This window comes from Lepisosteus oculatus, chromosome 5 (assembly GCF_040954835.1).
Source record: "Lepisosteus oculatus isolate fLepOcu1 chromosome 5, fLepOcu1.hap2, whole genome shotgun sequence".
In the NCBI taxonomy this organism is placed as follows: Eukaryota; Metazoa; Chordata; class Actinopteri; order Semionotiformes; family Lepisosteidae; genus Lepisosteus; species Lepisosteus oculatus.
The window spans coordinates 59,654,622-59,680,260 of record NC_090700.1 but is presented as its reverse complement, the minus strand read 5'-3'; the positions used below and the strand labels follow the sequence as shown (position 1 = coordinate 59,680,260).

The window sequence follows — 25,639 nt, the reverse complement described above, 5'->3', positions numbered from 1 at the left end:
CTCACTAGGCGGAGCTCTTTTTTCCCCAATTCAACAAAAGATCTAAAACTCCTGGTTCTTACTAATCGTTGTTCTGATACAAGGTTTCCTTGCAAGGGATTCTGTGCATGATCGCCAGGGAGCAAGAAATACAAGCCACGGATGAAAACCTCAGGCCTCAGCAGACGGCGTGGAAATAGAGAGCAGCAAAACTAACGACACATTATCACGGTGGAATGTGACAAACCGCCTTTTTACACTGTTTTACTCCACAAGTGACTCTGAAAGTGCCGTGCATCCGTCTACATAAAGTATATACGTATTTATAGGTTCCTTGCTGCAAAGAGCATTCGGAGACCTATAAAGCTCTGCATTAATAAATAAATGAATAATAAATAATGCTCCTGGAGTTACCCTGATTCAAGCAGGCTCGCACTGCAGGACACTAGGAAAAACTGAAGTCGTTTTCTTGCTGGAGGCACACTAGCTTACAGGGGGAGCTGCTCACAGTGTGGTAGAGGAGTTAATTAATGGTGCCAACAGACTCTCGGTCTGAGTCAGGGGAACAGCACAAAATTAAATCTTCAGTAAGCGTGATCAATTAGTTTATTTCCATTTATTTCCCCCACTCTGGATTAACCAGCTTTATCCTCCCCCCTCCCCCGTGCTGTGCGTTTGTAAATCACAAGGCAGCAAAAAGAAATGAGTTGTAATAACAAAGAAGTGAACTTAAGAAAGACGAGTCAATGTGCCTGGCGGAGACAAACATCACCGTCAAAGGCATTTTTATGGTTTCTGCTTTAAAAGGTACAACAGTGGGAAAGAGCATGTTAAAACTTTGCCCAGGAAGGAATGAAATAATCTGAGCTACAAGGTAGAACCTTCCAGAACTGTGTAAAAAGTACTTTTATGTCCTGCATTATGACCTAATCTTTAATGTATTTGAGGTTGTAAATACTCCTGTGTGCTAAATATAGTTTTCTGTTTGGAAAAAACAATAATTCATTAATAAGTAAAGTAGGCAATTACCAGTCTGCTATTTGAGCCATCATAGTTATTTTCCATTTTAATTTTTCCAGTCACTGTATGGACTTTGGGAGGAGAGAATACAGTGGTCAAAGTAAAACCTCAACAAACAATATTTATTGAGAAGGTAGAATACTCCTCTTCTCTTCAAAAAACAGAAGACAGTAACTCAAAAGAGGGAATAGGCCCTCTGTCTAGCCAAGTAATAGCTGAGCAGTTAAGACAGGCAAGCAAATAATCCTCTGGCCCAGAATTAATTACCAAGTACCTTTAAAATAGAGTCTCTTACCTTGGAGTTGCGCACTTCCAGTGAAAAGTTCTGTGGAGGAGCACTTGGGACTGAGCATTTAAAAAGCAAACATAAAAAGAAAAGATCAGTCAAAAGAATTCTAACACTGAAGACAAGTTTTAGCTGAAAATAATGCTGTTCTCTGTAGTCAAGCCTAAGATAGTATGTGACAGCAAACTTGAAAGGAGGTACTACTTCTTTAGCAAGAGCGTGAATGTCTCACAGTCAATGTCTCATGTGTGCCATTTTGTCAGCTGAATTAAAGCATATAAAGCATGTATAAAGACAGACTTTTTGTGAGCTTGCGGTCTATTGAGTGATGCACTGCAACTTCAACATGTAGAAGGGTTTTATTGATCACCTTTTCATTGAAGTTGCTAATAATTACAAAATAAACAAATACAGCAATACGAAATAAAGAGTTATTATTAAAAGCCAAAAATGCAAAAAGAGATTCACAGGTGCAAATCAATTTCCTGTCAAAAACCAAGTGCAAATCGATACCTTGTATGACGGAAGAAATATGACATACCCTGAAGCACCGTCTTAAAACAAACAGCTACATCACTCTGACAGCTCCGAGGTGAGCTCTTATTCTTAAATGAAAGGAGGTTCTGAAGTTAATGTTGCTAAAGACATTGCAATTCAAACTAGACAGCTTGTCTAATTGCATGGGATCATTTATAAAGATTAAGCTCATTTTCATGTTAAGTGCATTTTAAAGTACAACTGATAGAGACAAGTGATTTAAAATGCAGAAGTGTTTGATTAGCATCCCACCGCCTCTGATACGTTCATGTCTGCCACAAGACACTATCTCCGAGACATGCCGGCAGCCTCTGGACCTAAAACTGTCACTCCATCATCCTGGTGGGTAAAGCCATCTTACCACTTGACACAAATGAATGGAGAGATTGTGAAGATACCAGGGAGTGTACAGCACGCTTAGAGCGAAGTAAGTGCTATTTATTATGAAGATCAGGCTGGGACTCTCAATCAAACCGGCAGACATACGAGTGACAATGATCCATCTTCTGTGTTGTTTCTGTGAATGTAGTGTGAGGTCTGTCAGAAGAGGCAACAATTTATTTCAGAAACCTTTTTTTATTGCCACTCATGAAACCATTCCACCTGTTCGTTTTCAGCCTGTGACTGCCTCTTCTTTCCAGTACCACTGCAAGATACTTAAACAACCTCCTCCCTAAAGACTGAAGAGGAATGAGCTCGGCCTCTGCCTTTGGTTAATATACCGGGACATAACTGATATATGTACATACTATGCATTGCACTAACATCTATGTTCTACACCCCCCCCAGAATGCTATGCACAGTAACAACAGATTACTGCGGTGGCATTTTCCAGACGCAGCTTGATTTTTCAGCCTGGAATCAGACCCCTCACCATCAGATAAGGTCTGGGCCTCGACATCTGCAGTGGACACTCCTGGGCCATGCTTGTTATAGGCCACCACCCGAAAGTTGTACTTGGTGTACTTCTTCAGGCCATTCATGGTGTAGGAGAGACCCCCGACGTCTATGTCCTGAAACAGAGAAGAAATGGAGGAACAATCCATTATTGTTACAATCCAGAGCGCTTTTGCTAAATGCATTCAAATCTTGCACAATTTGATAAAGGTTTTGTGCCATAGTGTGTGCCAAAAAATACTGGATGCTTTGAAGCTGCATGTGAGTTTTTATTCCCTGTTTTAAGAACAGTACGGTTTATCTTAATTACTGCAGGGTGTGCTAGTCTAACACTTTAAAGCTGTACCAAATGTGTGCAGTGTTAGAGCCCAGTCAGTCTTCCAGAAACAATCGACATTTTTATATTTACTGATACACATACCTGCTGGTTTCCACTCCAGCCGAGCTTAATTACTTAATTGAAAACTTAATTGAACTAATAAGTTGTTTGATTGGAACCTCTGCCAGTTTTTTTCTTACTCAGAAGTTTGGAATCGTTTGCTTCTGCTGGTTTTCCCACATAGAAAGGCACTCACCTCAGCTCCCCTAATACCTAGAGGTGGCGTGACCCCCAGTTGAGTGTTGTATTGCTCCAATTCTGCCCAAGCAGCCCCACAACAATAATTTAACAACATTATATCGATAATAATACAGCAGAGCAGGAGGAGAAGTGAGAAGCTGCTACACCAATTGAATTAAGGGAAAATGCAGCAGGCAGCAACTCTTGAAATACTGAAGGACCACAATCAAGCCTCTGCCAGTTAAACAGTAGACTCTGCAAACAGAGTGGAGTGTTTACAAACACGCAGCACGAAAATTCTAATTAATTGCCTGATCAGGTTCAATTCCCTGTGAGCAAGGCTTGTTCACCAACACCATTATTGCTTGTTCCCTACCACATCCCCTGGGTCTATTAATTTATTCTAAATACTTTTCTTTAAATACATAATATATTAGCAGTTCCCACCCTCCCATAAAAGCAGCATTGTGAATACTACATCCCTGCACATCCACCTGTGCAAACACAGTCAATTACTCACATTAGCTCTATCTTATTTCCCCCTTTTGTTCTGCCCTCCTGGGACCGGAGACATCATTACTTGAATTATCCATGACATTTCATCTATTATCATATTAAAAGGTTTTTAACTCAGAAGAAACCTCCTCTCTAACTGAGGGCTGAGAGGCTCAATGCACATTAGAGGCTGAGGGCGGTGGGTAATGTCATGAACGGGCCAGTCGTTCTCCAGAGGGTCTGAGAAATGCGTCTGGACTGGCCACTGTCTGATGGAGTTCTGCTTGACCACCCTTGTCAAAGCAGACGATGATGATCAATCACCGTGAGGGAGGGGAGGAGGGAATGGCTGCCGCTTGGGGAAAAAAATACCTATTTTGCTGGGTGTTACATGAAACATAACGCCATTTTTAGGAAATGTAAAGCCGGATGCCACCATGAGAGAAAATTCCAGAGAACCCTGTCATCTTCGTTCCATCTCTTTCTGGTTAGACACTACGAAGCAGGGATGCCAGTCCTAAAGCTCTCAATCAATAATAATAATAATAATAATAATAATAATAATAATAATAATAATAATAATAATAATTGCTTACACTTATATAGCGCTTTTCTGGACACTCCACTCAAAGCTCTTTACAGGTAATGGGGATCCCCTCCACCACCCCCAGTGTGCAGCCCCAACTGGATGATGCGATGGCAGCCATAGTGCGCCAGAACACTCATCATACATCAGCGATCAGTGGGGAGGACAGCAGAGTTATGAAGTCAGTTCAAAGAGGGGGATTACTAGGAGGCCATGATTGGTAAGGGCCAATGGGAAATTTGGCCAGGACGCCGGGGTTACACCCCTACTCTTTTTGAGAAAGACCACAGAGAGTCAGGACCTCGATTTTTACATCTCATCCGAAGGACAGCGCCTGTTTACAGTACAGTGTCCCCGTCACTATACTGGGGCATTAGGACCCACATGGGCAGCAGGGTGAGCACCCCCTGCTGGCCCCACTAACACCTCTTCCAGCAGCAACCTTAGTTTTTCCCAGGAGGTCTCCCATCCAGGTACTGACCAGGCTCACACCTGCTGAGCTTCAGTGGGCTGCCAGTTGTGAGTTGCAGGGTGATATGGCTGCTGGCTGCTAAGATGGCAGAGCTGTGCAGATAGGTGCGTTTGATTGAAAAAAAAAAGATCAAAAGCAAAACCTTTGCATGCTTATGGACAGAAGCTCTGTACAGTACTTGGGCTTTTCCTTTTAATACTGCCAACACAAGCAGGAGAGTTCTAGGAAGGTACGGTAATATTTTAAAACAGTGCTTGACAACTTGGATCAGCGCTTCACGAGTCAGCAGTGCGAGTAACATTTTCATATATTAAACACTTGCTAATAATACCATTATCGGTCTAATCTCACAATCTAGACCGAATGCAATTCCTGGTTCTGTTCTCATTCTCCAGAACTGTACTGCACAGCTGAGATGTAAAGAACAAGACTCAAGCACCATTAACTTATTTTTTCTCTGCTGAGGGCGACTGAACTGCTTAGGATGTTAGGACTGTACAGATGCAGAACAAAATCAATAATGGTGTAATAAATAATTTAATGGCAAGGCCACTCTTGACCTCTGAGTCACCCTGCTGGTTTCCCCGCACAGCTGGCCTCTTGCAGCAGATTTCAAGCCAAACTGGACTGCGGAAAAGCTGTGTGGCTCATTGCTGCAACAGCTGTGTGATGTCAGATAACACCCCCCCACCCAAAGATGGCAGAGCTGTGCAGATAGGTGCGTTTGATTGAAAGATAACTGACTTTGTGTGTGCACTACTACTTCAGAGTTCATCAGATGTCACCCAAGACTCCATTTTTATAATTATTTTTTAATAGTCAAAAGTGTTTTCTAAGTCTAAACATTCCCAAATGCTTAGGCTTTTTAAAAATGCATTTGAACTCAACAGAAAAAGTAGGTCTGTTGCATTGGTTGCTCCTAGAAACTCAACAGTCTGAGAATTGCATCTTGACAGTAACAGTTTTACTCCCATTACAACATTTCCCTCCTTTGTCAACAGCCAGATTTAGTTATCTACAAATGCAGCACCTACCACTGTGGCTCTTGTGAAGATTACTAACAACAGCGGGAAGGCTGGGGACTGAGGTCAGCCCGTATATCTGCAGCGCTCCTCCAGGGCAGCACAGCCTCACCTGCTCGCTGTCGGTGCCCTTCTCCATGTAGTAGAGCTTGTAGGCCTGGATCTCGCCGTTGCCCGTGAGAGGCACCTCCCAGCTGACGGCGATGGACGTGGGCGAGGTGGCGATGGCCTGGAGGTTAGGGGCCGGGCCGGGCACTTGCACTGGAAGACAAGGAAACCCGCTTGGGTCGTTCACGCCAAGCCACCAGGACAGCAGCCACTCGCATGATGTTTTCGGGAAACCTTGATGAGTCGACTAGTGCCATCTCGTAATGCTGCTTCCATAAAAAACAAAGCAACTTTTGACAAAGTAGCTGAAAACCGAATACCTCATCTACTGCTTTCTACCCCCAAAATCATCTTTACGCACTCTCCTGACAACAAACAGGCTCAAGTGGCCTGGACTATACGATGCCAGTAATGTTGTCATCAGGGTCAGCAAAACATTCCAGAAAGTTGGTGACCTCGCTGCTCAATCCATATTCCATTTTCCTCTTCTTCTGCTGCAGCATTACCACTTGTAATGGACTTAATTCCAAACTACACTAACCTATAGCACCTTTGAAAACTCAAAAAATAAAAGAAAATTAATTCCTTACGCTGTACATTAAATTTTAAAGACCTGCATGCTGCGCTTGAGGCGAACACTGGAAATGTTTTTCTTGAGTCGTCTGTAGATCACGTACAGCACTTGAAACAGCAATGCGACAAAAACCTGCTTTCCATCGTCGGCTGCAAAGCCAACAGCTGACTGAATTCTTAAAATCATCACTATATGGAAGAAATCTTCAATACGGCACGTATCAATCTTTGTATCCATCTGGAAACTAATGTTGCATAAGCCAATTTCCTCATCTGTTGATTGATTTCTTACCACTCAGATTATTTGGATCATTTTTCAAAAAAAATGAACAGATTGCAACATCACCACACAACAATCCACATTGGGAGGTGTCATGACTTTTTTCAAAGTAAACGACTGTCTTTTTAAACATTCTTGGCACACGAAAGCAGTGAAACGAGAAAAAGGATCATGTATGACTTTTTAGGCATTAAGTCTTCTTAAGTGCATCACACAACACCTAATGTAGAAATGCATCAAGTGTGCATTAGAGAGATCTGGAGCACACCTGAGATATTGATTCTCCCTGCTGGAGCAATGAACCTGGATCCAGCTCAGTCACCCAGAGCACTGTGAAGACTGTCACCAGGCTGAACAGAGCACTACAGCAAGCTGCTTAAAGCTGGCTGTTTCTGCTTGATTTGAAGACGAATATATGCACTGTAATTTTTTTTAATTAGACCTGGTTAACAGAGCAGGGAGAATTGAAAACTGGTGCTTTGTACCTAACAGTTGTTTACTCTGTGGGGTCATGAATCATTACTTTCAATTAACAGCTCGAGTCTCAGCTTACAATGTCTGCAGTGTCAGACTGTGCCGAAGACTGGGGGTGGGTTCCACTTTACCACAAACAGCAAAGTCAAGAGAAGAGTGTTTCACGTATGGTGTGGTTAGTTCCAGCACCTTTAGTGAAAGGTGGGGCTTTGATTCTCACAGTACAACTCTTTTCAGCACGTTTAAGCAGATTTCTGAGTATTTCACTACTGAATTTTTAAGGTCTCTTTCTGCACAGCCCAACAAATGAAAGTATTATTAATTTGACGAACTTTCAATCTGCGCAAGACATGTTCGTTCTGGTGGAAACCACTTTCACATCAGCACCAGGGATATTACCACAATGTCTTTTATCCCACAGCAGAACAGTTATGCAAATTATCTGCTTTCATGGTGTTGGAAGTCTTGCTACTGGTCTTTGCTTTTGCTTTGGCTGCAATCTGTATTTTATTTTTATGAGACTGTGCATCTTTCTTTTTTTGTTTTAATTGTGCAGAACAGCTGCTGAAATCTGAGCTTTTTGCCCTTGGTGATTGAAAAATATGAACATAAAAAGCAGACCTTTTCTTGTCCTCTTGATTTTATTTTGCCAATTTGACTTTAAAGGTTTTGGTGTCAAGTGCAGACAAATGTGCAAACCTTCAAAACAAGATAACAGCATTTTTTGGTTTTGCCAAAACTGTATTCATATGTATCCATCCCTGAAGTCCTGTGTAGTTCCAATGTATCACCACACCTCCTGCAATTAGTCTTCAGCCTAGAGGTTTATTTTAGCAGGAATTTCTGGTTGGAATATTTGGGAAGTGAAGCAATTCAATCAGAAGCAAAACAGCTAAAACAATATGGTGGGATATTCTGAAAGCTAAAAATGGGAAGTTTAGGAAGATACAAATTGGTGTAAGCTTGAGAGCTCAGTCCACCTGCTTTCTTGGGAAGGAGCAGGGCTCAGACAGCAGAGACAGTCTCAGAAGAGTGCTGCTGCAGCTGTGTGTGGAACAGCAGGGAATAGGGTACCCAGATCCAGGTGCTTTTTTGGTACCAGATGGGCTATCTTTCCCTCATTCACAATAACTGAGCTCCACAACAGGGCTGTCAGATACAAATGTTCTGACATCACTCATAGGAACCAGACTCCTGCTGGCACCTTTGCATGCTTATGGAAAGAAGCTCTGTACAGTACTCATGCTTTTCCTTTTAATCCTGCCAACACAAGCAGGAGAGTTCTAGTAAGGTATGGCAATATTTGAAAATGGTGCTTGACAAATTGGATCAGCACTCCATGAGTCAGCAGTGCGAGTAACATTTTCATATATTAAACACTTGCTAATAATATCATTATTGGTCTAATCTCACAATCCAGACCTAATGCAATTCCTGCTTCTTTCCTCATTCTCCAGAGCTGTACTGCGCAGTGCTGTGCGCTGAGCCACTGCGGAAGACTCAGGGAGTTGTAGTGCTGACCCGGAAAACACAGGTTTACAAAGCAGGGAAATCTGTTGGGGCTTAACAGCAGCCATGGCAGGGGAGAGAGAGACAGCCCTGGAATTCCATAATAACCTGGCAGAACACAAGGAGCCCATGACTTTATATTTGCCTATTTCTTACACAGTCATGGAATGGTAATGAAGCTTTCTTTAACATTTCAAATGAGACCTTTTAACTGCTTACAAATTGTGGTTCCTCCAACACTCATCCTACCACTAAAGACAACACAGAGAGGCAGTCAAGCCTTCTCTGAACCTTGCGGTACTGCAGGAGGCAGCTTTGTGGGAAGGTTAGACTGGACTGTGTGGGACAGACTGATGACACGTGAGAGAAAGAATGAAGGAGTACTGGGACCCAAACAGATAAGCAGATGCGAGCGTTCCAGGGTGTCAAAACATTACCTAGAGAAATGAGGTCAAAGAAACTGGAAGATTGTCAAAAATGTGCCTCCTCTCTCCTTATCTACCAAAGGAAAGGCAGCTTGAGCAGTAAAGTCTACAAGCTGCAGAAAACCAGTAACTCCAACACACCATGAAGCCTTCAGGTTTGATGGCAGTTTGCCTAGTGGTAATCTCTCCATAAGCAGCTTGGTGGTTGAAAGAAAATTTACCTAGATCTAGGGCAGCTATAGCAAATAGTTCCATACCCCTGTTCCCAGAGAGTTAATTTTAACATAACAGCTTTGACAATTTCCTGTCGTTTTCTACAGTTTTACAAAACTACAGTTACATTCAAAGGAAGGCAGTGATTTGAGGGTGAAGGCTATAATTGAAAACATCCTTAACATACAGCCTTGCACCTAAAACATCTATCAGTATGCATTTGCTACTGGAGGAACTTCAGTTATCTGCAGAGTCAGGATTCATACCTACTTTTCTTCCCTTCTTTGAAAAAAATACATTCTACCTGTAGTTCCCTTTTATTGGCCACCTGAAACGAGATGACACATGCTGGGCTAAGCTTTTACATCAGAGCTGTTAAAGCAGTCTGTGGAAAACGGAATAGTCCACAGTATGATCCCCCTGCTTCATGTATACCTTCAGTACGGTATATGAGCCCTAGTTTCCACTGATCAGCCTCTTTCACTCCTTCATGGTTTACAGACCAGGCTGTGTTTCTGTTCTCTTTGAAAAATCTGGACGATTCATGCTTCCAAAAGATTAAGACACTCAATCACTGGAAGGAAGCTTTTTTCTGCTTCCTGGAATCTGGGATGGGCACATCGAATCCCATTCCTGTCATAGCCTTACGCCCGAGTCAGCCCGGCGACGCTAAATTAAAACCGCAAAAGAACCGCGATGGGGAAACTTCAGCTTCGGAGAGCAGAGCTCTGCTTCCTGCTCGGGCTCCAGCGGGGGCCGGGGCGCTGCAGGCGGGGGTCCTACCTTCAGGCTGCGTTGCCACCCTCAGCGGCGTGGAGCTCTCCCCCAGCCCATTCCGGTTGTGCGCTGCCACGCGGAAGGAGTACTTCGTGTCCGGCATGAGGCTCTGGATGGTGACCTGCAGCTCCCCGGGCCGGGTGGTGTTCTCGATCCGCTCCCTTTCCGGGAAGGAAACAGCAGGTCACCCTCCCGTCGGGGGGAAGACAACACGGCACCACGGGGCGCCTGCCTCCGCAGGCCGGCAGCACACAGCACACACGCAGGGGCCCTGCTGGTACTCACACAGCAAGGAGGGCACAGAGCTATTACGGTTAAATCAAATCTGGACAGCAAGCTTGTACAAACAAATTCACTAAGCTCAGGGAAAGGGTATAAATACTCAAAGATGTGAGTGAAATGAATTAGTTGACATTTGCCACCTTTGACAAATTTTTCCCAAGTGTTGTTATAGAGCTCAGTAATCTTGGCTTTCATTCCAACAGCTTTTAATTGAAGCCTTAATTAACTCAATTTGTTGAATTAAATCTGGTTTCCAAGCTCTTTATAAAGCTACATATTTCAAGTTCATTTTAAACCTTTACAGGCAGCTTGAATTCTCTATTTGAAAGCTGAAAACAGTTTACAAATGTTCAATTAAATAAATTAGTAGTTGAGGGTTTCAATTATAATTAATTTGAACAAAACCCAGTAGAGGACCATTGGGAGACCCTGTGGGATATGCACAGACATACAGTACATACATACAAATCTAATGAACAGTCACCTCGCATTCTGTGTCATCTGGGTGCCACCCTGTGAAGAACCAGTCATTGATATTCTGACGGAGTGGCCACATGTTACAAGGAATGTTATAAGCTAAAGAAGGTCATTCAGCCCATCTCGCCCATCTACTTGATAGTAGCTAATTTGTGCAAGAAACTCATCCAGCTGTTTCTTGAAGGAAGCCTGAGTATGGGCTTCAACAGCACGGCTGGGCGACTTGTTCCACACACCCACAACCCTTTGTGTAAAGAAGCGCCCCCCCCCGCCCGGGCTCTGTTTAGAACTGACAGAGGTGCACTGAAACGACTGATGTCACACCCACCTGCTGGTGCCCTCCAGGCTGTAGAAGACAGAATAGGTGATGTCATCTCCGTGGGGCTCAGCGGGAGGGCGCCAGGTCAGCTTGATGAAGCGCGTAGAGACCAGCGAGGCCACGACGTCACGGGGCGCGGAGGGAGTGGGGCCGCCGCCGGAGCCTGGCGCTACATGGTCAGTAGTGGCACTGGTCAGTGAGGTGGGAGGGGGTGTTGGGATGGCAACATCTTGGCAAGTGCAGAGGAGTGAGGGGAAAGGAGGAGGAAAAGGGGAGGGCAAGTACAACATCGGGGAAGAGGGAGGGAGGGAGGGAGGAGGGCAAAAACAACGGAAAAGAAAAACAAAACAAAAACAGAAAAGAAGTAACAAAAAGGAAGCCACAACAGAAATAAAACACAAAATCACGATGGAATCACCACACAGGAAATGAAGGCGAATACAAAAGGGTTATTCAACTGCAGGCTGACATGCAAGCCTACTATCGGGGGAGGGACATGTCACTGCAGAACCGCCGGGAGGATGTTGTATGAGGGGCAGCATTCAACTCTGTAGGCATGGGAATGTTCCAGTTCACTTCACAGTGCTGGTTGGACTTCCAGAGGAACAACCAGATCGTCAGGGCCTCAGATAACACACAGGACCAGCGGGAGGCCCTGACCAGTCTCAGCTCTTGGCCAGTGTGGCCTGTGGCAGGGAGTTCTAGGTAATTCTGACAGCAATGCTGAACTGAAACCCCTAATATGGCATGTCTACAAAATACACACATGACCGCGCACTGCAGTCAGTTATCGCTGCTCAAAGCAAAGACAGGCTTCCCCGTGATGGAGACGATTTCTCCACCTTCTAGGGACACATTTAGGAAAGAATAAGGAGCATTTCGCTTCAACTGATAATAATTAGCAGCTTAGCCTTGTGCCCCTTATTCTGGGGAGGCTGAGCGGCAGTCGGAGACTGTAAATGCAAACCGGCTTGCTTGGACCGCAACCCAGGAGAGCTCCAAATGAGATGAAGTTCCAGCCGTGCTGTTCTGCTTAGTCTCTCGGGCCGTCCCCAGGTTCTGGGGTACCGGCAAAGCGGAAGAAACTCAACAGACTCATCTCGCAGCAGCGAGGAGACTCGGATGGGACAACCAGCAAGGCCAGCTGCACAGAAAACTGGTTGGTCCATAAGTGAACGGCAACGTATTTAAGACATGAATGAAATGAGACACCTTAATGACTCCCTATTAGTGCACATTCTTCTTTTCTGAAAGGAATAATAAGAGCCCCTACCCACCTGCACTCACCATGCCTACGCACAGATCTAGATCAAACTCAGCAGTAGTATTTTTACTACAGCTTTTTCTTTTTTTTAAGGGAACCCAGCAGACTGAAAAATGATCCCCATGCAGCAGCAAAGGGTAATCCATTATCGTCATTTACAATGAGCAGGGCAGGTACAGAGCTGTTGAGCACAATAATAGAACTGAGGGCTTTGTAAGTCAGCTGTGAAAAGGCCAGCATATTAAGACGAGGTGGGGGGGAAGAAACTCATTGGAACAAAACCAGATGGGAGAAAAAAACAGATATGAAGATCAATATTCCCCATACAGAACAATTCACATCGACGTAAAATAATTAAAAGGCCAGCTAAAACTACCAGCTTTGTAGTATTTTTACTGGAAATGAATACGGCCAGTGACCTTCACAAATCAAAACACCGAGAGCGCTACAAGAACTGCATAAAATGAGACAAAAACAAAACCCTTTTCTACCAGGGACAAAACAGCATTACTATTGCATCTCCAGCACAGGAAAACTGCATTACTCCATATTCTTTGTTCACCTGAGCATTACAAGTACAAGCAGTGGTTAGGGCTCTGGATTCCTTATGGGAAGGTTGTGGGTTTGCATCCCAGGTGAGACAGTGCTTTTGTACGGTTGAGCAAGACACTTCACTCCACTAAAATGCCCTTTTTTATGAATGGGTAAAAACCCAAGCTGCTCTGGATAAAATATTATTATACAATGAATTAAATTAAAAACAAGAAGAATAAAACTTGAAACTGGGGAGGTGTAATCTGTCATTCCCTGTAGTTTCATGGCGTTTCCTAAGAGCCCCCCCGACACTGTCGATGGGGGGAGGAAACACACATTTGGGTTCAAAGAAGATGCCAGGTTTGTGCATTCGACACTGTTACACTGTGGACCAGAGACTTCTGTAAGCTCTCTCATCTCACCCTGATATAAATAGATAAGAAACAAATTTAAACTGCATTTAAATTCCCTCAAAATAAATTTCCTTCTTAACCTACAGACGGCCTACAAGTGCAGCTAATTTTCTGTTAACACACCAAATTTATATTGATATAAATTCCATTTCTGTGGAGGCCTATTTTCCGTATCAAAGGCTTTTCTTCAATGACACAACCCATTAAGCAGCATTTAAATCATCTATCTGTTTCGGCAATTAAGGGACTCTGGGAGGAAAGTTTGCCAGAGACTGGGTGTTTGCCAGACCAAGGAAAGCTAAATGTATGTAATTTCATCCTTCTCTTTCAAATGATTTAAAGAAGCTTTAAGTGATGCATTCACACAAATGGTACACGTCCACAGGAGGTTGGTGAGTGAGCATGAATGCAGACACCTACACACTATTCATGGGGAATGCAAACCAGACTCTGCCTGACAATCATGATTCCCACTCTTCGTTAAGGTTAAGACCCAGATCTCCAAAGCTGCCACTCCACTTCCTGCTCCTCACAGAGCCGCCTTTCCATTTGAAAGCCTAGCCTTCTGCTCATTAAGATGTCTATACCGTATGTGGGAGGGAAAATAAAAGGGAAAGTCTTCCCTTCAAGCTGCAGGTTTTCCTATGCCTGTGCTATAACAGGCAGCTGCTCGACTGGTCTTGTCAGACTAAGCTTAAAGGATCTGATTTAGGATTACCCTCGCTGAAGATTTTTGGTTGTTTTGGAGAACAAATCGAGAGGCTCGGTGGAAATGAATAAAGCACGCGGGAAGACAAAGCTGAGGCTGAACTTCCTGAGCGGGAGGTGATCGTGAAAGCTCACAACACCGTGTGACTAACAGCTGGCATCACGCCACCTGTCCTGTGCCAGATAGTGACAGGGCGCTACCGTGCAGGATGCGTGTTTCTGGATTGAGCACGCACCCATGACATGAGATCTTACAACGAGCTGAAATAACACGTTCCCAAGACAGAGGGCTCTTATCTTTCCTCCACAGGGAATTACCTCTCTGAGGCATTTCAGCATCAGAGTCAAGCAGCTCAAATGATCATCAGCATTACCTGCAGGCTAATTTAAATGCAAATGACAGGAATGGCAACTCTCCTCCTGATCTTCTTCCATTAGAAACCTCCAAGGCTGGAAGACAAAGTGCTCCGTGGTCCACCTGAGACAGGAGTTCTGCCTTTACCTGACTGTGAGAAATCAAACTAGCTACAATAATCCTCACATTAATCCTCACATTGCAGGGGATAACCAGCAAAAGGCAGCTCTTTACAAAGCAGGAGCAGTGAAAAGTGGCTCAGCTTAATTGGCCTTCAGAGCTCTTTGATCAGAATAGAAGGGTCCAATTTACACTGGCAGATCTTTTTGGAAAGAAGCTCATTTGAAGACAAAGCTTGCTCTTTCTTCCTGGATGTCTCTCCTGCTGCTCCAGTGATACATGTATGCAAGCATAGGGTACAGTAGGGCATGTACAAGTACAAACAACACTTCCACTGCACTTTACTGGTCTACAAGAGTACATCTAGGGTTTCATAGCGGTGTTCCAAGTTAAACCTCTGCAGTCATACCACCATGTAAATGGTAGAAAAGGGACAATAAAAAGTAATGAAGAACATTCTCTTATTATTAAAGCAACATCTAAACAGAAATCCTTAATTTACGGAAAACAGGGTTTCAAAAAACATGCCACAGATTAGTCTGTGTTGCCTTCATACTATCATCACGATGATGGATGAAACAATTTAAAGCCGTCATTTTATTAAACCACCTGCACTGTAACGGATTTTCTGGAGGTTAGGATTTCCTGCAACACAGGCAGGTGGTTCTTAGAATCAAGAGAACGACATGTTGGTGTTCTTCACCCACCAAACAATCCCGAAAGAAGAACTACTTGAACTGGAAGCTGTGGTGGCCTCATGGCAGCTATATGACATCTAATCGTGTCCACCCATCTGCCGCCAAGTCCAGTCCAGCAGCAGGGCTGGGCAACAAGCAAGGGGAGCCACGAGACAGGACATCCTCAGGAAACTGACTCCGAAATCCAGACCGCCCAGGAGAACCACCTGGGATCGTTCCTAAAGGGGGATGCCTGGAATGTCTGTTGGGTTCACCTTAGATAAACATCCCAAAGCCTCAAACACGCAAAGAAAACAGGACCATTTCAAAATCAGCACTGCAATAACAAGTTCATCTCCCTCTTTCACAAGCCACCTCTCCTAAAGAAACTGACAGGCTCTGTGGAAAAGCAGCACCTGATAAAGTAAGGTCTAGCTGACCTTGGGTGCTTGCATCACTATGAGGCTTGAAAACATCCTTTCATACTAACTCCCACCTCTAAGCCGCACTCAGCCCTCTCTCAAGGTCACGGGATAATGATGGTGGAGGGTGAATTATGTAGACTAACACTGATACTATCATAACTGTGTTGGATGAATTCCCAATTTTTCTCCTCTTAAAAAAAATCAATGCAAAGAATGGTTATCAAGGTGACAAATAACAACCATTTGAAAGACAATATGCAAAAGAATAATAGCACTACCTGATTTTAATATATAAAAATATGCTTTCCTTTCCACGATGGTTTTCACAGTAAAGTGGATTTTGTTGATTCCAAATTTAAGTTTTGTTAGAATAACAATTTATTGTGGCAGTTGTGTGAGGGTTAATTAATAATATTAGGGGCATATCCTATTGGGATAATGCCAGCTTGGCTTACATCAAACTCCCTGTGCCTTTGTCTAGAATATCTTTTCATGTTTGTTGCATATAAGGAAAAGTGCAACTAGAGCATTTATTCATGTACCGACACTTTTCTTAGTCATCCTTCACACTGACTGGAAATGCTGCCCAAACCAATCTTACTTATTTGCATTAACTCTTTTCTGCTGGAATTAGTGGTGTACCACAGGGGTCAGAACAAGGTCCACTGTGCTTAATGTAACGCTTGAGTTTTAAAATAAACATCATTTAACATAATTTAATCATTTCAAGTCTCTTTTAGGAACTCCATTATGGTAATCTGAGCAAAGTAACTTTCTCAAGGGTATAACAATAGCGCCTCACCCATTATTTGTACCCACACCCTTCAAGTCAGGATCCCAGAGTGCCACTCTTCACTGCTTCCTATATCTAGTGGCGAAAGGCTATATACAGTATCTGGGGAGAAAGACTCAGAGAGTATCTGTTTAAAGTTCTAGAAGTAAAGGTGCAATGCACACATCACCTTGCTGAAAAGGTTACCCTTACAGGGAAAAGATCTTTCTATGAAACAAGCTTCCCTCTAGGTAAAATCTCCCTCCCCCAGTCAGTACTGTGCGCTTCTCTTTCATAAATTTAAACCATCGACACACCAAATCAATTGCTAGGAAGGATCACTTAAAAGAGAGGCTTCCTGTGGTTTTTAGACTTATTTGTGTGATAAGCTACAAAGCTGTGGCAGAGTGATTCTCTGAGCAATTTTAATCCCGCTCATGGTGTGGCTACTCCATTTGCTACCCTGTGCATGTCTCTTGTGTAGCATTAGTACTGGGTGTTCAGTGGTGCACAACTCAGCTAATGAGTAATTACACTTAAGTTGCTTTTAATGTTGATGAGGCAGCAGACAGCCAGAGAGGCCAACAAATTAGAAAGAAATTAAAAAAACAAGCAAGACTCAGGAAAAGCAAGTATGAAGAATTTTACAGCTTAAAGAAAATACAGTGATCCTGTGAGGAAAGCAGTATAAGATGGCCCACTTGACAGCCACTAGGCTCAAAGTGAAGATGGAAACTGGCCTCTGCGCATCTATAACTTTGCAGCATTTACACATGTCAAGGAAGTAACATGCAAAAGAGAGCAATGTAAATGCCCAGCAGCAGAAGCTAAGCAGCAGGTACCGAGGCTGTGAGGATAACACAATTCCCTTAAGAAGGCTCCAATGGTACAGCACCCGTCGCCAGCTCCAAAGTGGCTTCTCAGAGACAGCCCATTCTGAACTGTCTGAGAGAGGGATGAATGAGCGAGAGTGAGGTGAGAAAACTTCAAGGTCTTAGCACAAAGGCCATGTTTGTTGCTTTTATTTTTAATCTCCACTGAAAACATCAGTGCACAGGCAGACATTCTGAAAAAGCTTTGAATGCAAAGATAATAGCATGTGCACCGCACCAGAAACAGACAAGAACATTTTTCTTGACAACAAAACAAAAAACAATGTCTTGCTACTGCTGCTGTCCCCATTCACAGTTCCTCGCTGCCACCGTCCTATTGTTAGCACTCGGCATCGGTTGTCTTTTGAAACGATCAATTCCCACTGCTTCTGCAGTGTTCCTCTAAAGAATAAACCTTTCCATTGTACTTTCTCAGCCTGCAACATCTTCCTTTAAATACCTCATCTTTGTGCTCACCTCAAAACACAGCTGAACCCATTAAAAAGACATTCACTTTTAAATCAGTTACTTAATTCACTGCTTTGCCTAGACACGTTTTAGATGTGGACGCTGAAGACTGAAGTGTAATGAGAGTGTTTGAGTGGAAAATAAAAACAACAGTAATGTGCTGTTTTTCTGCTGTGGCTGTGCTATATTTTATTTTACCGACATGGAAGTAATAACGAGAAACATAAACAATCCTAGGGCTAAACATAACAGGAACTGAACACGCTACAAAAGTTGTAGGCCTCAGTCCAAGCCTCCACAGAGGTTTTCCATGTAGGAAGCCATTTATCTTCAGGCCGCTGACAACAGTGACAGGACAGGAGGCATCTGAGATCGCACACCCCTCTGATGAAGGGAATTTGCCCCTTCAAAACAAATGAGAGAGAGAAAATGGGGGGTTGTGACAGGAAGGAAAAGGAGGAAAGCTTGATTGGTACAACACTGGCCCTCCTGTCACCGGCACCCCTATAATTAACTTTAAAAGAGTTCTGCCCACAGGCCAAAACTGGAGCCAAGGCCACGTCTCTGGTGCCTTCCCTGTTTTTCCACAGCCCCTGTGCCAAAAAAGGCCACGTTCCACAGTTCCCAAGACGACGACGACAAAAAAAAAAACTAAATAAAAAGAAAAGAATTACACCCTGGGTGTGTTAAAAAAATCATCATGGAGCTTTACTGAGTGGATGAGAGATGAATGCACTCAGGGGATAAGGATGTGGAACACGTAAAAAGCAACAGTTGCAACAGCCATAAGGTTGAGCATCACTGAAACAATGGTTTCTTTCAGTCCGCTGGGGAGAACTGTCGTCCTTAGTGCTCCATTGGAGCACTTAATAAAAAACAAAATAAGCCACAAAATCAGTCGCTGCATCAAATAAGCAGGAAGACAGTGGTTACTGTGCAAACAGACATTACTATATGACACCCCACTGACCTGCTTCAGTGTATTTTAAACCGATAACAGCTGCTAAGCAGTGGCTTAAATCCAGTATGCCTTAGATCAGATGGTGCCACAGCTTTTAGTATATGCAGGGAGTCATCCTGATATTTATTAGCCTGTACTCTGAACAAACTTTTTATCACAAAACAAATATGATCTTGGGAGTAGAAAATAAATCTACTGATTTAAAAAATGGATTGTGCAACTGGAATGTAAATTTCTCTTGCTTTTAAATATTAAAATTGGACTTCGGAAAAGTAAGGTCAATGAAGAACCTGAAAGTATGAGAACTTTGTTACTGCTGTGTGGTTACTGTTTGACTCTTACAGACGTGACGTTGCTCTTGTCAAGTTCTGTACAATATCCAGCCACCACAGAGACGTGATATTTAGCACAAAGGTAAAACAAAAATCAGGCTTCATCTGCAACCGAAGTTAAAAATATAATACAAATAAACATACAAAAAAACTCAGAATTCCCACTTGATTGTTCTGTTTCGATGCCGAGCTCTTGCGCATTGATGCATGCATGCAGCCTCGATTACCTCTAGGCTATTTTAATCATCATGCTCATTTCATTTTCCTTGTTTTGAAGATGAAAGCAGGTTTTCCAGAGCCACGGGACACTCCTATAAACATATCAGTCAGGGCTGGCAGGTCCATCGTGGAAAGAGCATTACTGAACGGGATTAGCAGCCATCCCAGCATGCCACTGACAGGTGACGTCCTTTGGGTGTCTACAAAAGGCAAGTCCCATCTGCTGATCCCCATGTTGAAACATACAACAGAGAATCATGACCACTGGCCCTCAGGGTCCCAGGCAAAGCAAGCCCTCAAGAAGCCTAATCTCCAGCCCTCCCCTCCCCTGGAAGTCTTCAAATGTCGGCTGCCTTGTCCGAATCTTTTCCCAGCATGGGATCAAGGGCAGATTTCTAAAAGTCTGAGCAGCTACAGAGTCCTGCCCCCTTGATTTAGATTATGTCTTGAAAGCAAATAAATTCTGCAACATATGTGACCACAACTGCTGTTGTAAAGCTTTGAATCAAACGGTACTCTTCAGCCATTGTTGAGATACAACTCTTTCTTTACAATAGTTCAAATAATCTCCCGCTGATATTAAAAAAATCCTTTATTTGTCAACACCTTCTTTTCAAAACAACTCAACCGTTTCCAAAACATTTCTTCCATCCTGTTCTGTAATGCATATATATATGCATATCTGGTGTACAAATATATATTTGAGTACTGTAACACAGTAACAATAATTCCAAGATTTCATATAGTTCTCTACATCCCAAAGTATCTCAAGAACACTTTACATATCCATCACTGAAGTGCAGCCCCCTCCTTGGTGATATGTGGCAGCACTCTGAGCCAGCAGTTACAGCACACAGTAGACCATGTGGAAGAAAGAAACCAGCATTTTACTCTTTTTACTTTCCCAAATGAATTTAGGAGGAACATCTACTAAAGACTGTGTAGCCAGGACACCAGGGCTAAGAGCCAGCCTCTACTCTTATGAATTAGGCCATAGGATCTTGGAAGAAGAAGTACTTAGGAACTCCAATTATAGTTTAACCTGAAAAGCAGTAACACCTACAACACAATGTCACTACTGATGGTTTTCGTAAAATTCTGGTCTTGAGGGAAATGGACCTACTAGTCCACCAACTGCAGCAACAGCATAGTTTCCTTGCAGGTCTCCTGCCCAACTATTGACCAGTCCCAGCACTGCTTCGCCTCTGAGGTCTGACAAACTCGAGCTTAAGGGTGGCAGGACTGCTGATGCACATGTATCAACGTATCTCAGCGACGTTCAACAAAACGACACAAAACTTTGTCCTCTGAGGCAAGTAAAGAAAAGACAAATGAGTTTAAATGAAATGAAAACAGCATGTGTACTCAAAAAGCCTCTTGCTATGTCGAAAACAATCTTCATATGTTTAATTGGAAAAAAATCCTGACCACAAGTCACTTTGGTCTCTCTCTGGTGGCCTTCCTCTGGGCAAGATATATACAGATTTTGCTCCAATGCTAGGTTTTCAGTTTAAAACTAAGATACAGTACAACACTATCCTTCCACTTCAGTAGAAAACACCAAGTGGACCATTTTGTTTAAAAACATCCTTTAAATAATTTTAAGTACAGAACATGGTTAACTTCCCCCTTTCAAAACACAACTGTGCCAGATTTACTTAGCACCAAGAGCCAACTTTTCATCTAAAAGGAATTATAACATCGGTTGTTGTCCCAAGCTCTCCAGTGCTTTTAAATACCAGCGAGCCTGTTGCTTTACTGTGCTTCCTGTGGTTTCCTGCAGACAGGGTGGTGGAGTGTGTTGTGGAGGACGTGTTTGTGTAACCTGCACCAAGCGTCCCCATTCTCCCCCCAGGTGTGTCTGTGTGCGTCTGTGGGGATGGGGGGGGTGAGGGGCCAGCTCAGCGGTGTGTCCAGGAAAAGGAAGCCCAACCTGGCCAGGCCTCTGACTTCCGAGCAGGGCTCTCAGAAAGGCCCCTGCCGCTCAATTTCAGGAAAGGCAAGGCACTGTGGTGTGCGGGCTTTCGGCTTCTGTATAGACTAGATCTCAGCAGGGGACAAAAAGGCTGTAGGTAGCAAAGGCATCCTATGGAACCAATGCCACTGTAGCAGGCTTCTAAAATGTATTCGGCTTTCAGAGGGGCTAGAAAACAAAGAATTAAGAAGCTCATACAAAATCAAGGCAACGGACAGGTGAGTATTTTTTCTGTTGGTTGGAAGGTGCCACATTAATTGAACACTGGCCATAATTGCATAGACCTCCTTTAATTACTGGTTGGTCTGGGTGAAATGGCATACGATGAATATTCAGTCGCTGTCAGGCAAACATCACTGCAAGGGATAGTTTTTTTTTAATTATTTAAAATACAAGATGCGATATCTTCTTTCTCTTTTAGTGCGGGACTTATCTGCTACACTTTTAGTGTAATTGGGGTGAAAGGTCAAGAACAATAGCATCATAACCAATTAGCACTGAAAATGAGGAAGGAATCTTGAAATACATTTGGCGTTTTCAAGTAGTAAGGGCAAGTCTCACTGAAGAAGCCTTTCAAATTCCAAATTCCATGGAACTCAATTATATCTCACTTAGCCAGTCCTTTATCTACCTGTATATCATTCCTCACTTACCTCAACATCCATACTGCCTAGCAAACTGCGCACAGTGCTGATTACCACAGCTTAATGAACCTTGTGTGAACACGCATCTCTGTAGTCTGTTTATGGGAGGTCTGTCTTGTCATTTGTGGTGTCATGCAGTCACATAACCAAAGAACAGTTTAATCAGATGTGCCTATCTTAATCGAATTTCAATTTTCATCCCTTCAAGAGGCTTCAGAGAAGTTTTGTGGTGCGAAAGTCTCATGTTCCACCTAGAAATGAAGGCTCTGGAGTGTACAATGTTCGGCACATGAAGTCCTTTTAATGAATAAGCCTTTTATACTTGTACTTCATTAATACAGCACAATCTAAAATAGACCTGAGATTTTGTTTATTCATGACCTACATTTACACAAAAGCATAGTGGCTACAGGATTTAACTGCCATAATTCACTGCATCACCAATGCACTTTGGCTAAGATCCAGGAAATAACCACAAATGAAACACAATCAGCACGTCAACAAACTCCTCAACATCTATCAGACTGTTCCCATCCAATCACAGTGTCTGCAGGAGGTCCAAGACAAACCCCATGATCCTGCAGAATGCAATCATTGCCCGAGTATTCAGCACAAGCTTTAAAAGGGTTTCTACCATCATGCTCGTGGCAGGAAAAGAGCTGCAATTTGTCGGCATAGCACTGTTCTTTAACTCTAGCTGTTTTCTAGCTGCAATGCTGTAATTCGCTGGAATGTAAATTCAATAATCGAGCCTTCACTTCAGTTGTCGCTTCACTCATTGGTGTATCAATGCCAATGCTTTTCTGAGAGTCATACTTACTGTATCTGGAGACTAATCTGTGCTTCGAAACTTGCTGTGCCTGTAAGCAATCATGCTTCCTACACTTTCTACACTTCACTGCTCTCAAGCCATTCAGGCCCTCTTCCGGTTTTAGTAAGGTAGGCTTAACAAATAAAAAAACCAAAGGTGCCTAAAAAATATAGTTCATCTCCCACTTGAGGGGACAACAGCTGCAAAGTCAGGATAATCACCAAGTAATCAGCTCAGAGCGATGATGAAAATGGGTGGGTTAAACTAATCTCTTTCTAGTTCAAAAAGCTGAAACACCCTTTCACAACCACTCCTCAGACTTCGATATTAATCACATGTGCAGGCAAGACAGATGCCTTCTGTACACTGAACATCAGAAAGGTATATTAACCTCTACGAGCTCTACTAAAACTGATACACTAAAAAATATACCACTTGGAACAAACAAAAAGCCTATATAAGTACAGCACTTAGAGTGTGCACCAACGCCATTGGGAAGTAGCACTGGGCATGCCCACACATAGGACTTTACTTCAATTACAGTGTTTAGGACATAGCTTAAAGAGCTAGGATTGGGACTCCTCTGGCATACAGAACAGAATTAAACATTCACAGAGGTCAGGAAGGCAGGCCTGAGGGTTGTACGTTACACCGCCTGCCATTGCAACACCTATACAACAGGTGGGCCAGCAGATCAGACTAAACCAGCCCTGTGCTGGTCAGTAGTTTAGGAGAAAAACAGTAATGGCGTTTCCCAAGCACAGTGAAGTATGTGGCACTGCAGCAAAGTTGAAAGACCATCATCTGCCCTTGATCTCCATCATTCAGCAAGCCTTTTTGTTAAAAAAACAGTAATTAAGACACATTAACAGCAGGTTGAAAAGGCAGGGTTTCTTAATGAACCTCAGTTAGAAATACTGCTCTTTAAATTACTCGCACATGTTACTCTTGCCCCAGGACAAAATGACAGTTAATACAGTCAATCTAAAAGATTTTCCACAAGCTATTAATAAGGAGGTAACTGGGATACTATTTTTCTCATTACGTGTGATGGAGCACATTTATAGAAATACTCTCTCCTAAGTCATTTTTATTTATGCTTTCCTACTTTTTTTCTTTGTTGTTCCAGTTCATACAAAAATGGCAATCATAGCAGTGAGCTGAGAGCCTGATGATTTTTTTTGTGTGCTTCCAAGATTAAAAAAAAGGCTTTTTTCACAGAAACATAATTACCTGCTGCAATCTGTCAGTTCTGTTTCATGTAATCACAACCTGCCAAATGAAGAACGGCTAGGAATAATGGTACCGTCTTTTACCAGTGTCAGAATCTGTCAGATTAGTTTAAAACTGCAAACACCTCAATGGCTTAAATTGCACAAGAACATTCTACAATCTCTCTGCCCAGGAAAATTAAAAGAAGAAACTGAAATGCCTAAAAGCAGGTTTACTACAGTGAACATCTAAAAAAAAATACATTTGCATTTGATTATATTTCCTTCAATATTGATAATTTAACATTTTGTATTCCATTCTAAATCACAGCTTCCATTTTCTTATTCTTGCAAGGATTATCTTTTGCAGACGGTATGACACTATACGGACATCATGAAGCCCCCCAACATCAGTACCTTCTGGAAAACGGAAATGATTGCCAAAGAGACTGGAAGTGCACAGAAGTCTGGAAAGAAAACAGCCTCCTCCAAGTACAACCAACAACTCTGGGAAGATAAGATCCAGATTTTAAATACCCTAAATGGAGCTGTTGAGCTTGACCCCAAGCTCTCCATTAGCCACACACACATCAGCACTAAAAAGAAAGTTTCCTGTTGGAAAGACACAGCATTAACTGTAAGGAGAATTGTGGCAGAAAATAATCCAAACAAATACTGCTTTCGGGAGCGTGTTGTAAAAGCAGATGTTAGGGTCTATCAGGAAAGGCTTCGGTGAAATTTTGTGACACAACATTCACTGCTTAAATCATCATAAAATAGTCATATAATCACTATAAAAAACACATAAAATCGCATAAGCAGACTTCACAAACAGTTAAGGTTTGCACGCACACACATCACAATGCTAATGGATTCATCTGCTGGCTTTGGTATAAGGGAGTGCGGGAAGTATTTAAGCGTATTTTTTAAATAATCAGTAATCTTGGCAGGTTTGGAAAAAATCTGGACCTCTCATGTTTTTCTTGGTTTGAAAAAAGGAAAGAAACGTCGGGTTCTTAAAAGCCTAATTAGAGACACTACCACTGAGGTTAGCATGGCCACCCTGTTATATAATTACGACTTCTAACAAGGCTTCATGGATTGCTGTTTGCAACCGGATACACTGCACCATCTGTAGTTTAAAGGAATACAACGGCCTGAGGAGCTACGCTGAACACTGCGTTTCCTCACATTTGTGCTATAGTTTGGGAGCAGTCCACAAAGACTGCTTTATTTTTTCTGCAACCATCCCAGTCACAAAACTCTGAATTGCTCAGGCCTTGGGTTACAGTATATGTATTCTAGAGTTCTTCTGACTTATAGGTATGACTATTTACTTTTGCTTTTGCAGGGTCAATAAAACAGTGGTAATTAAGCCCCACAACAGAAGTACAGGGGACAATGTGGTAGCTGAAGTTGCCTTGGTGTCCTTCCTGTGCCGTCAGGTAGGATTTTGGTATTGCTAGAGAAAAAAAATTCAACTGGGATGGGTTCCCATTGAGAGACCATGTTGATCACCAACGCAGTACCAGTTTGGTAAGGCCTTGTGATCTTCTGGGCTAGAGTTCAGCCACTCTGAGATCAGTTG

The 25,639-nt window shown here is 42.9% G+C and overlaps 1 protein-coding gene across 7 annotated transcripts in view; it reads right to left on the bottom strand.

Annotated features, from left to right (window-relative positions):
* The window catches only part of LOC102687746 (neogenin), a 198,150-nt gene that overhangs the window by 34,457 nt on the left and 138,054 nt on the right, over positions 1 to 25,639 (bottom strand). For 5 of the 7 annotated variants that reach the window (XM_015343654.2, XM_015343650.2, XM_015343655.2 and 2 more), the window contains exons 8-12: positions 11,300 to 11,519; positions 10,219 to 10,373; positions 5,966 to 6,114; positions 2,697 to 2,835; positions 1,295 to 1,344 (exon numbers count right to left, since the gene is read on the bottom strand). In XM_015343654.2, coding sequence (XP_015199140.2) covers positions 1,295 to 1,344; positions 2,697 to 2,835; positions 5,966 to 6,114; positions 10,219 to 10,373; positions 11,300 to 11,519 — 713 coding nt within the window. The remainder of the gene's footprint in view (positions 1 to 1,294; positions 1,345 to 2,696; positions 2,836 to 5,965; positions 6,115 to 10,218; positions 10,374 to 11,299; positions 11,520 to 25,639) is intronic. The other 2 variants (XM_015343656.2, XM_015343653.2) reach the window with 1 other exon arrangement.